Source organism: Ranitomeya variabilis, chromosome 5, assembly GCF_051348905.1.
Source record: "Ranitomeya variabilis isolate aRanVar5 chromosome 5, aRanVar5.hap1, whole genome shotgun sequence".
Lineage (NCBI taxonomy): Eukaryota > Metazoa > Chordata > Amphibia > Anura > Dendrobatidae > Ranitomeya > Ranitomeya variabilis.
Window position 1 is genome coordinate 76,130,688 of NC_135236.1, and position 12,744 is coordinate 76,143,431.

The 12,744-nt window shown below is 41.9% G+C and overlaps 1 protein-coding gene across 3 annotated transcripts in view; it reads right to left on the bottom strand.

Annotated features, from left to right (window-relative positions):
- Positions 1 to 420: 420 nt before the first annotated feature.
- Positions 421 to 12,744, bottom strand: part of CAMSAP3 (calmodulin regulated spectrin associated protein family member 3) — a 92,228-nt gene continuing 79,904 nt past the window's right edge. For all 3 annotated transcript variants that reach the window (XM_077262297.1, XM_077262298.1, XM_077262299.1), the window contains 13 exons: positions 11,324 to 11,462; positions 9,115 to 9,254; positions 8,941 to 9,016; positions 8,767 to 8,818; positions 7,586 to 7,623; positions 7,430 to 7,502; positions 5,511 to 7,341; positions 5,240 to 5,373; positions 4,793 to 5,025; positions 4,599 to 4,701; positions 3,999 to 4,117; positions 3,603 to 3,721; positions 421 to 1,570 (listed from right to left, as the gene is read on the bottom strand). In XM_077262297.1, the coding sequence (XP_077118412.1) occupies positions 1,268 to 1,570; positions 3,603 to 3,721; positions 3,999 to 4,117; positions 4,599 to 4,701; positions 4,793 to 5,025; positions 5,240 to 5,373; positions 5,511 to 7,341; positions 7,430 to 7,502; positions 7,586 to 7,623; positions 8,767 to 8,818; positions 8,941 to 9,016; positions 9,115 to 9,254; positions 11,324 to 11,462 (3,360 nt within the window). In that variant the 3' untranslated portion in view covers positions 421 to 1,267. The remainder of the gene's footprint in view (positions 1,571 to 3,602; positions 3,722 to 3,998; positions 4,118 to 4,598; positions 4,702 to 4,792; positions 5,026 to 5,239; positions 5,374 to 5,510; positions 7,342 to 7,429; positions 7,503 to 7,585; positions 7,624 to 8,766; positions 8,819 to 8,940; positions 9,017 to 9,114; positions 9,255 to 11,323; positions 11,463 to 12,744) is intronic.

The window sequence follows — 12,744 nt, forward strand, 5'->3', positions numbered from 1 at the left end:
CAGCGGCAAGCGTCTGCCGTGTTGTTCTTAACCAAGAGGATACAGACTTATAAGCTAATTGGAAAGTCGTGAACTTTCTTAAAGGGGCAGAACGCTTAGAGCTCATTTCTTTCCCACCACAATTCTTACACATTATAAACAGCTTCCATCCAGGCTTCAGCCTGTATATTTATAATATACAAATATTATCTACATCTTTTAGAGAATAAAGAAAAGGCAAAAGAGGTGCCAGCCAACTTATTCTCCAGCGGGTGGCTAGAATATACACGCCACCACCCTTTCTTACTCCGCCTTTTTGTCAAAGTCAGGGGCGCCTAGGCTACTAGGATCCAGCCCCTGTAACTTAGGATTTGTTAAAAGATTTATTACTGAAAAGAATAGGCAAGCTAGCTTACGTAAAAAAAAAGAAAAAGCCTTCCGACAAGAAGGAAAACATTTTTAAAGCATGGATTAAGGAAACACAAGACAAGGGCAATTCCTTGAGCAGATACATAGCACTGGACAAGCAGCACAACAATGAACCATGGACGACCAAAGAAGCCATGGCAGTGGTGATGGGTAGGTGAAAAAGGCAAGGCAGTGGATACCCACCATGGAGTAGTCCATGGTTGCATTACAAATGGTACAGGCAGTGAAAGGATGTGCAAAATCAGTGAAGAGCAGTAAAGAAAACCAGTGGTCCAAGTAGCCATGCAAATATGAGATGAAGCAGCCACCTAGCGACTTTCAGCAGGAAGGAGGTCACCACAAGTGAATTGGACTTATCGCTATGGACAATAACAAGCTAACCAAAAATGAAAAAAGACCAAGAATGGGTGGTAGTAGGGGGAGAACTCAGGCCATCTTCACGAGCAGATACATTTGCCATTTTGTACTGTGTAAAGTGTTGAAGGCACCGATGCAAAAACTGGTGTAGACTACAGTAGTGTTAGATATGTGGCACCAAGTTCATGGAAGGCACCAGCTTGGCACATCATAGAGGGTGAGAAGACAGAAGAACTATTTTCTCCATAGACAGGTGGAAACTACTGGGCCTACATTCAGAAATGTCATAGAACACCAGTCATCAGTTTAAGATCGGAGCCTATACAACCAACAAAGCGTCAGACATTCGAGAGAACATGTGAGGAATAGGCACGACCTGACCTACACTGTGAACTCTAGATCCCTCACTGGTGTTCAAAGAAATAGTAATGACAAACCCCAAGGAGGTGAAATTAAAAAGCGGCAGAAGGACATGACCTATCCAAGATTAAATTAGTACAGTTTATTTGGGAGTGCCAGCTTTTTTGGGTGTAGTGGGCCTCTTGCTTTGCCAGAGATGACCTTGGATTGTAAAGGCATCAACGCTCATGGACATGGTCTTGCTGGGTATCTGCGTAAATCGTTTGCGGTCCGAACTGTACTTGAAGATTTCTTCCACCATGGTCAAATTTATTGTTCGTGGACCGTAGCCGGCCAGACGAGTGAGCTCATCAGTCTCCGAGGAAAAGGTATAAACCGCTCGAAACTGGCAACTGCTGTCACGAAACAGGATGAGAAAGTGGTTGGCTTGGCTCTTGTCCATGTCCTAAGAAAAAAGAAAAAGAGGATTTTGGCATTATACATGTCATTGTTCCATAGCAGAGCCATTATCAACATTTCCTGTTAGCCACCACGTCGGATTAATAGATTTGGAGTGAACTTGTCAGCTTGGACAACACCATTTGCCTACAAATCTGCAGTTTAGTAGCATTACAATGCTGCCTGACCACCTTACTGAAAGTGTGGCTATCCGGAGCCGCCAGCTTTCAGTCATGGGGGTATAGACAAAGAGGTTACAGTCACCACTCACTATACTGTGAGCAGCAGCTGTAACCATGCCCCAGACTTTGACAGGTGGCTCTGTAGCTCATCTGTGGAAAGTGAGCCATCAAAGTGCCAGAGCGTGCTTATGGCCACTCGATGTATACTGAGCGGTGACTGAAGTCAGGTGGCCACACCTCTATGACTGAAAGCCAGAGGAGATAAGTTTATTTTCTCCTGGCAACCACACGTTCAGTAACACTGCAGATTAACCTTATAATTCTCAGGTCCCATGTGTATCTCAGACCTTGCATTGAGAATGTTAGCTCAACATTAATAGGAGTTGTCAAGGATTACACAACTAAAGCTCCCACACATTAATTTTACATTTCAAGCAACTTTTCAACATTTACCAAAAGTGAAGTGTTCCTTGCCACGGCACATGAGCTCTCAGAATAAAAATTCTACTTGTAAGGTCATGGCACATATCTTCCCACCTCATCTTTTTCATCACTTACTGTTCAATAGCATGCAGCGTCCGTAAAAACCATTATATTGGCAGCACGCATGCTCGGCCCACATATCTTACTACACACGAGTCTACGGACAAATCTCTAGGCATCATGGAAACTGTAGGATGCTTAGAAATGGCCACGATCCAGATGTAAACCAAGCAGCCCAAAGAAAAGGAAAATTTTTAATATGCAGATATTTAAAGGAGTTGTCTGACAATAAAATTACTTTTAATCAATACATGCAAAAAATGTAAATACCCCCCAAAATAAGACCTATCATAAAAATAAGCCCTAGCAAGATTTTACATGATTTTTGGGGTATGCTTGAAATATAAGCCCTATACCAAAAAAACAAACAAACCCTAGTTACAATCAGGGCCGGCATAGGAAAGGGGGGAAATCTGGGCAATTGCCCAGAGCCCCCAGCATTTCTATTCTGAGGTTAGCACTGCGTAAGGACCTTTGGTGACATCGCATTCATGTGACCAAGATGACATTAAAAGGTCCCTTAACTGCAAAAGTCTAGAGGAACTAGGCTGGTTTGTAGCGTATGTGCAGTGTATGTATATACATGTGTATGTATGCGCAGTGTGTGTAAAGTTGTGTATGATGACATTATTATTCTTGAATAAATGTTGATTTTTTTTTCTTTTTATCAAGAATAAATGTGGATTGTTGTTCATGGAAAGAAATAAAACATCCCTTGAATATAAGCCCTAACTAAAAAAATATAAGACCCCGTCTTATTTTCGAGGAAACACATACGGTACATATCTTATTATCAGACAACCCATTAGTTTAGACGCTTTTTAAAAAGATATAAAAAGCTTATGGAAAACCCAACTTATAATTAAAAATGTGCTAGTTGCTTTGAAGTATTTAGGTCAAATCTAATTTAAAACTTTTTAATTGTAACACAAATTTGCACCTCCCGCCATGACGAGACAAAAAATTAGGTCAATGGAAATCTAAGCTACTGACAACAATATGAAATCAGTGAGCTGGGATGAGCGGAGTATTTTTTTTTGGAAGAAAGACAATTTATCACAGCAGGGGTCTCCACTCCGTATACTCCGCTCATGCGGGATTCGTGCACTTCAGAGAGGTGTCTTAAGAGACCGGTGGGGTCTTGTGGACCTGGACCTCCTCTGATCAACACTTTGCATCTCCTGTAACATGTTAAAAACTTTTTTTTTTAGTTACCCTTTAACTAATTTTGCCGTAGCCTCATGTGAAGGTAAAGATGCTAACTGTTCATCTACAAAATAGGAGCAAAGAAAAGGACAATCCGCATCCACTCACCTCTAGCACTTTGTTCTTCTGCGGTTCATTGACTTTGCCTGCAAGGCAGCAGTGAGACAAAGCATTGTGGATGATAAATTTGTTTGACTTTGCACTTGGTTCTTTGTACAGACGAGGCCCTGAAATAAAGAAAAAAATATATAATAATGATTAAAATACAGACTAAGAAATATACCAGCATGAAGAAGTTGGGGTAGCCATTTCTTTTGCAAAACTGCAGTAAACAGAAGTCCACTCGGCCTCACGTGTATGGATGGAAATAGGAAAGGAGGCTTCTGAAAACTTACTGGTTTTGTCTGGACAACTGGTTGATTAGAAGTATAGAGCTGGTTTGCCCGTGATCATAACTACACGGTACAAGAAGTAAAAAGTCAGGTCCATGAAGACGTAGATTACCTGTATACTCTGGGATGGAGGCTGGCGACGATGCAGTAGAACCAGTATCCCAGTCCTTGTCTCCATTCTGCGTGAAGAGACCCCGGCTGGGAGACATTAGTCCAGAGGGGGAGACCGCCCTGAGAGGAACAGGAAATGTATTAACATATTAGGAAATTCCCTGATAAGTATTGGTGCTTATATCAGTAGTGCATGACTGCATGTTTTACATGCAGATTTCGTTGGGAATTTGCCCTTAATTTGATCCCATGATAGCTTAAAAAGGCACCATCACAACATAAACCTGATTAATAACAATAGGTTATGTAAATAGAAATCTCACAATTTTCACAGAGCCCAGTAGAGCTTTTTCAAACTCTACAATATCCTGTTTCAGGAAACAACACATGTACATTAGCGGCAATAAACAGACTCAGACACTTCTCTTCAAAAGATAGGGTCAAATGAGCATGTGCAAATGTCATTACGCAGCGAGATGGAATCAGGGTCAGCAGTGAGTGACATCACCTATTGTGATTGGTAAATCCTGTGTTATTAGCGGTTTTAGAGGTGTTACACTATCTCCATAATGCATTTTTTGTATAGAGATAAGATCTTTACCTTGGTGATCGAGGTGATTTTTTATATAATCCGCTACCATTATCATTTCCCACGGTAGAGAGGGACATGGTGGACTGAGAGTAGACTTTGCTCAGTTTGGAGCCTAAAAATTAATGAAAAAGTCACTTCTATTCTTCCCTTTCACGCAAGACTGCTGTGTAATCCACCACATTCTCTATGATCGACAATCTTACCTAACAGTCCTCTCACAGGACTTCGGGAAATAACAGAGTCATCATGGAAGACTGTTTTTGGACGAGCTTTTTTAACAGCTCTAACAGTCATAGGTTTTTGTCGAAGGACTTTATCTAGATCTTCCATTATCTTTAGTTGATGTCGGCGCTGGTACTCTTGCCTGGTGAAGTCCCCTCGACGATGCACTGCCTCTTCTTCCTTGCGTTGTAGCTCCTCCTGCTGTTGCTGTCGACTGGAAAGAAATGAAAAATAAATATATAACTAAAAGTCAGAGGAACTTACATTGGAAAGCTAGAATTGTTTCATCCCATCATGTCATGATTCACATCGCGGGGTGCTCAAGCAGAAAAATGGTTTGTGGAAAGATGATGTCAACACAGCTCCTTGACTCCCCTGCCCCCGATTCAATTCCACATCATCTAGAAGTAACAGTCCTGATCTCGTACCTGGCCTCCTCTTTCTTTTCCTTTTCATCCTCTTGCCATTGCTTCCTCTTCCGTGCTTCCTCCACCCTCTTCTGCTGTTTCTCCAGCAGAGCCGCTCTCCTTTGGGCCATTTCATCCTCTGTCCGCTCCTCACCCTAAAAACAGAATATGATTTACATCGTCAAGACCATTTATGGTACTTTATTTCTAAAGAAGTATTAGAAAATGTTCAACCGGGAGTCACAGAAAAGAGTACATTTTGGCAAGTTATAGGTCAACTTGACTTTCTTACTTTAAAGAAGAATCCAACTCCTCTCTGCAATCCTTCTTCTCCTGGAGTTCCTTCTAGTGAGTCCATCCCATCGACTTCAGCATCTTCTGTAGGCTGCAACTCAGATAATGGGATCTCAATCAAACTAGTTCTTTTGGCTTCTTCCCCGGCCAATAACCCAACGCCACTGCTCTGAGGAAACACTGAAGCCACAGGGCGCGAGTTTCCATGATTTTCATTAATTGGCTGAGTTTCCTCATTTTCTTCCTCTGCGAAATGTATGGAGGACCGTGTTTGGACTGTAACTTTGCTGGGGGAGAATTTTCGCAAGTGAGGTATAGTGTCCACATTCTGCGGAGGGGTGAGTACTCTATTCAAAGGTGGAATCTTAAGCTCAACAGGACGAGTATTTTTGGGACTTTTAGGTGCAATTGGTTGTATCTGTAATGATCGTCTGGTATTTGGCTGGGGAGATTTTGGAGCCATACGTGAAGGAGACTGTGAAGGAGATGCCGGGGAGGAACGAGGAGTTTGGATCTCCCTAGTAAGTCTAGTGGGGGGTGAGGACTTTGGCCGATGGGCTGGAGGCGAGGACTTTGAGGCTGGTATAACCCAGGCTTTACTTTCTTTCTTCATTAGCTTTTCCTGTTGATCTGAAAGTCTTTTCATATCGGTCTGGAGAGAGGACAGTGCAGTATTCAGTTTTTCTACTGCCCTATTGTACTCCCCCAGGTTGTCCTCTAGTCCTGCTTTTGTCACTTCTGGGGAAAAACTGACTTGTTTCTCACTACGACTTTTTATAGATGCATCAGGCATCCTGCTGTCATTTTTTTCTTCTTCTTCTTCACTTGGTTTCTTAAGTTTTTCATCTTCATTTTCCTTAGGAAGCCCCTCATCTGGGGACAACTTCAAATCGTCCAGTCCTTCATCTTCTCCATCTTCTTCTCCATCCCTCTTTTTTAACTGGAGGAAGGCGCTCTTTCCAAGCCGTTGTCGATGCTTTGCAAATATAGCTTCTATTCTTTTTTTCTGGGCCTCAATAGCCCTTCGTTTCTCTTCAAGCCTAGCTCCGAGCTGACTCATCTCCGAGTTCAAGGCTGGACTCTTAACTGGAGACTCTTCAGCTTTTTGTGCCCATGTGGTTGTATTAGGAGAATTAACAGGGACTGAAGATGGAGAACAATCTGAGTTTACTTTGGCATCAAGTTTCTTTTTGCGTTCAGCAAAACTTGTCATCTTTGCACTTGAGCCAGCAGAAGAATCAGCCTGGGAGCTAAGTGAGCTTCGACTGGATTCTTGAGTATGTCTTGTCTCTTCTGCATCAGAATCTAGACTATTATCCCTCAGCACAGAGTCATCATCTCTAGAATGCCTTCTAGAGCCATCATGAGTCCTGTAAACACCCAAGTTTGGGGCAAGCTCTTCTTCCACTTTGGATGGCTTAGATTCCTCAGGCGAATGAAGATAGAAACCATCTGGTGCTCCGTCTGGGAGAAGCCGGGTTTCAGAACTGTGGATAATCTGCAAAGCTTCTTCAATGGTTGGGAGATCAGTCTGTGTTCCTTGACCACCACTTGGTTTCTCCTGAACCTGTAGGTCACTGGTTCCTTTCACCGTTAATGGGACTTTTTTAAAGGTGCGGGGTTGTATTGGAAATTCTGCTCCGTCCTCAGTAGGGGTGTAGGTTGACTTTTTAACACAGTTTGGTGAGGATGGAGCATATACTGGAGGAGTAGTCAAGCTGTCCGAGCTAACAGACCGAAGAATGCTTACAGGGTTCCCCATTACAATGTCTACGTCACTGTCAAGCCCAAATGGTATACTAAAGGAGACTGCCTGAGACAAAGGATGACTATGGAAAGAGAAAAAAAAGGAAAAGTAAATACAAAGAAACTACAAATTATAACATTCTCCAACTTCTAAACAATATACCAACACACCTTAATGGGTTTTTCGACCAGGTCTTTCCAAATCCATCCATGTGGGACATTGATGATGAGTGAGGCAACGATCCTACAAGACCAGGACAATTGTGATTTAAAATTGACATATATAAAATAAATCTTAAAAATATTTCCAGGAAAAGTGAAATTTACCTGTGGTTCCAGGTCGAAAGTTAAACACAGGAGAACCCCTGAAAAAAAATAAAAATAATAATAATAAAAAACAATAGCTTTTTGGTGCTATGGACAGAGTAGTAGTAAGTGGGCAGAGAAGAGGTTAATGGGAACTAAGACTCACATGGACAGTCAGGAACTGTCAACTCTCCTGACAGATCTACTTACTAAATACCTGTATTTCATAATTAATACTGGAGTATGTTTTGGAGATTTTTTTAATTCTGTGTTGTGTCATTTCTCCTTTATTCCTGAAAATATAATAACTTGACAATGGGGTGTTACCAGTTTGAGGTGTGTCCTCGCACAACCCTGACATTGTCCAATCAGTGCTGTCAGTTTCAGACAGTATGGACACGCCCCTTTGGAATAGTAATACCTATTTGTTAATTTACTTATACATGTCTAGGGAGGGAATAACATCGAAATGGAACGACACAGGGTTATGAGAAAAGTGGCTCCAAAATAGATGTTACTGGAGGAATGCAAATATTTACCGAGATCGACAAGTCTATAAAGCTGGCAGATCCTCAAACTGACCACAGCTCAGCATATATACACAAACTCACATACTACACTTGCTTACTTTTGACAGGGAGCTCTCCAGAAACAGTTTGATAACCGATTTCAATGGTATCTGTATCATCTGGATGCAAATACAGTTGAATTCCATGGTGGAACAGGGAGCCTTCTGCTCCTTGCTCCACCATTCAGCCTGTGCACCCGAGGACTGAGGGGACTTCATACTGTGTTGGGGGACATTATACTGTGTGGAAGCAATTTGGGCTCATCGTACTGTGTGTAGTGTAATTCTCCTATGGAGTATTAAACTGTGCATGGGGAATATCATAGTGTATGGGAGCCATGAAAAAGGTGTCGTAATGGGTGAAAAACACTAAGCGACTTCAGTAGAGGTAGAGGTAATCTTTAAGTGCTTGGGAAGCAGCACATGTCCCTTTCTGTGTCTTTAAAAGTTGGGAGTAATGCACTTCTGTGACCGACTATGTTATGATCTAGCCCAAAAATGTTTTGGGTTTTTGTGATTGACTTATGCCCCTAATTCCGATCCTGAAGAAGGTACTTTAGCTTGGTGGCCAACAAACATGCCATAATGTGAGGTGAGCTAGGTGCCGCATATAAAGCCGGCAGAGTATACCTACCCCCCGCTGTGTGCACTGGACGGTGTTGTACTCTCGTTTCCAAGCTGCAAGTCTACAATTGAATACCAAAAGTCAAAAACAACAAGACAAATGTGAAAGAGACTAAACTTGATATTTTTATTGCATAATATCTGTTTTGGGTCAAGTATGATTAACCGGATTAGATCTCCTTACCTTTAGGTTGCACAAAATCTGGCTTGGTGACCTCAAAGCAATAATACAGATCAGCTAAGAGCGAAAGGAGATTCACCTGTCCAGAAGGGCAAAAAAAAAATAAAAAAAATTATGCTATGCATGTTCAATCTCTGGCATAAATGGTGGAAGAAGTCATGAACGTCTGTGTCTCACCCGCAGGGCAGTGGGCACATAAAGGAGGTCCTCCAGGGAAAGTGGGCAAGATGGCGGTAGGTGGTTGGTATAGAAGTCTCTCAGGAGCTGCAGGTTGTAGAGACTATCAGCCACGGACATCGTATCCTTTAAGCAGACATCTAAACAAAAAATTTAAAGGACTGAATATAGAGGATTGTATATTGTCATTGGTTTTCCGAGAGGCAAAATCTCCTCCCAGACGTCAGATCAGATTGATCTTTATCCAGGAGGTTCCCCAAGACTGCTAGCTCTGCAAAAATAGACCAGACAATCCGCGGAAGAGAATAAATAAGAAGGAACATACTGGCAAGTTGGCGTTTAGCTTTACGGGATGTGTCATCAGAAAATGGCTTATTTTTATGTCACGTCAGATGTATTTTCTTTCAAAATTTTCGATATCACTATATCAGAGGCGGAAGCAGACACCAGAAGACTCCTGTACAAGAAAGATATTTGGGGCCTTCACGGTCCAAGAGTTCATCATAATGCCCCCTTTATGTGACAGAAGCTGCTTACAGCTTTGGATGTGTTAGTGGCCCTCATATGTCTTAGGCCCTTGTACAACTGCACAGGTTGCACCAGTGACATGTCCGCCCCGGATCTATATGGAAAAAAAAAAAAGAAGAAGCCAGAGGTCCTGCAATTTTCACACGAGCCACTAGGCCTCATACTACACACTACGTGCACCCACCTTATCCTGTTTGATGTATTGTGCAAACTGATGAACAAGAAAAAGCAAAGATTTAATGATCGGTGAGACCACTTTTAGCCCTTTTACTGCTGCTTTTTTGGATTTTACTTTCCAAAAAGTACAGCAACACCCTTATCCATTCGCCTGCCCTCAACCAAACCTGAGGCCCTCACATGCTTGTTATGGAGTAGTGCTGGTACTCCTTCACTTGCAGCATGGTGGCTCAGTGGTTAGCACTGCAGTCTTGCAGCAATGGGGTCCTGGGTTCAAATCCCACCAAGGACAACATCTGTGGATTTCCAGCAGTCCCATTATCACAGACATGATTACAATGTCAGCTCTAAACACAGCCGATAAAGGATCCACCATTCACAATGGGCAATGTTACAGATCACCTCCTCCTCATGATGAGAGCATGCTTATTAAATTCTTCAATAAACAGATCAGCAATGCCCAGTGCAGTCCCCTGCGCTACTTTTTACTTCCACACCCACCATCCTCAGAATGGCATCAGACCATGAGGATTCGGGGGGGGTCAGAGAGTCAGTCTATGGCAGCTAATGTCCATGTGAAGAACCAGAAATACAACTGACCGGAGATGATAATTCTCTTCCAGTATAGGCATGCTCTGTGATCTGCGCAGAGGTCACTGTGCAGGGAGGAGGGAGGTGGCGAGTTGTGATTGGTGGATCCTGCCTTATATAGAGGCGTTATCTGTTCTGCCTGTGGTGTGGAGACGACTGAGGAGAAATGATCTCTGCAGAAAAATTAGACTTACTAGCCAAAGTGAAAAGATTTTAGGATTACATTAAAATATGGAACATTAGAAATTATTAGCATATGGTTAATGTAAAAAAAATACTTGGTTTAAAAAGGACACACTTTTTTCTTTTCTTTTTTTTAAAAAAAGGACTTTTGGGTCAATAGAGGAGCATTGCAATCCAGATTTCAGCTTGACGCACAGAACAGAAGCTCGTGCTATAAGTTGACATTTTAAATAGATCTTGTGACATTTCTCTTAAGCCCAGAGGTCAGACCTCCATTTTCCATTACGAAGAGTTACAACTTTTAACTACTAAACTAAACTTTCCTGCTTTTAAACAGGTAGGAAGTTAGTTTATTGCATACAGACAGTAAATTTAATAACCCCATATGTCAAAGGCAAAAAACACCACTCGCAATCCAAAAGAACAGAATAGTAATTTTTCATCCACTGACCGAGCAGGGGGTGTTGGGACAATGAGATCTAAGATAATAACCACATACACATAGTGTACATGCTGGGTTACACATTACTGTGATTTTCAATGTATTTTTATTCATTTCTCAGGAATTAGAAGGGTTAAAAAAGATCAATTTGCCATTTTTTCTATACAAGTGATAAAATGCATCTTAGTAAGTGGAAGATGACAAATAGGTCAGGTCACATTTTTGAGCCATTTTGGATAACTTGGAAATTGAGCCGTGATAGAAGGAATAGTCTTCGCTTCTACTCACCTTGTAGTCGGAGTTCGGCTGGGCAGTAATAGTGGACCAAGGCGGCCAGGGCACTCCCGTTGGACAAGTCTCTCAAGGACGATACGGATGTAAAACATGGAGTTTGCCTGGATAGAGCTTTGTCTTTCCGATACCGGATCTGGTGGAGAAATCAGGAGGGAAGGAAAGCAGGATGAACAGAGTACCCCGAACAAGCATGGCTGTCTGCTGCAAAGTGCATAGTGTCCAAGCATGTAAAATATACTAAAACACGTAGGTAGAAGCAACTGAAGTGATCCGGCAGTCGGCCAGCCCTCTCTAGTGTTACACCAATGCCGATTATATACGAGGCTTTACTAGCAACCTACAGCATTGAGTGCAGGGTGTGGAGCCTGTTTTATAACAAGCCCCAAACAATTACTTCAAAACGGTGTGTGCGCAATAGTCATCATATACATTACAGGCCGGCGTGCGAACAAGACATGCAGCCACTACGAGGGTGTGTGCGCAAACACAATATACATTCAGCAAGCTGCGGAAAATAAAAAAAAAATACACGAGAACCATCTAAAACATCTATACAAACTGCACATGGAACCAACAAGATATCATTCTGTTAAAAGGGGTTAACGGGACATTCACAAAAGTAACCCCCACAAAAAAAAAGGTAAAAAAAAAAAAAAGTAACTTTTCACCAAAACTGTTTTTCTTCCTTTTACGCTTATTTGCATATAGGAGATTATATTATAGCCTGGAGAAGATTGTAAAGAACATTGAGGTGGTTCATTTGGTCTTACGAGAACGTGACCAAGAGATGTATCTTCCTACAATTCAGCAGCTACAAAATATGTATTTTTCTCTCAAGAACCATGAAATCTAGAGTTGGTCACTAGAGTTGGCCATACACTTTAGACAACGGTCAGTTGAATGCCCGCTCAGTGGTCAGCCATTGCTCCCGACTCCCCGTACACATGAATGCTCGGCTTGGATGGAAATATTAAAACTGCACGATCCAAATTTTCAACCACATCATCCATCAGGAGAGCTCCAGAAATGTCACCATACACATGGCCTGCCAAAGTCATCATGTTTTGAATGATTTATCTAATGTGGTAGGGTCTTAAGGGTTTACCGGACTCACAAGAGGATCTTCCATTATGCTCCAACATAAAAAAATGGTCCCAAAAAGGCAACCCCATTTAAAAAGTGATTTTGAAACTAATCAGTTGTCACAAACTATTTCTTATAGAATGACTTACAAACAACCAACCAATCAAACCTTAAGGTGGGCATTAACAGACTTTAGTTGATTTTGACCTTAACAAAAGTTTCTTGGATGAAATGTAAAGCAGAAACGATCATTATAAGGCCCTAATACCCATTACTGTAGATATTCTGCAAGACTGGCCAAGCACCTAACGTGAACTGGATCACCCAACACT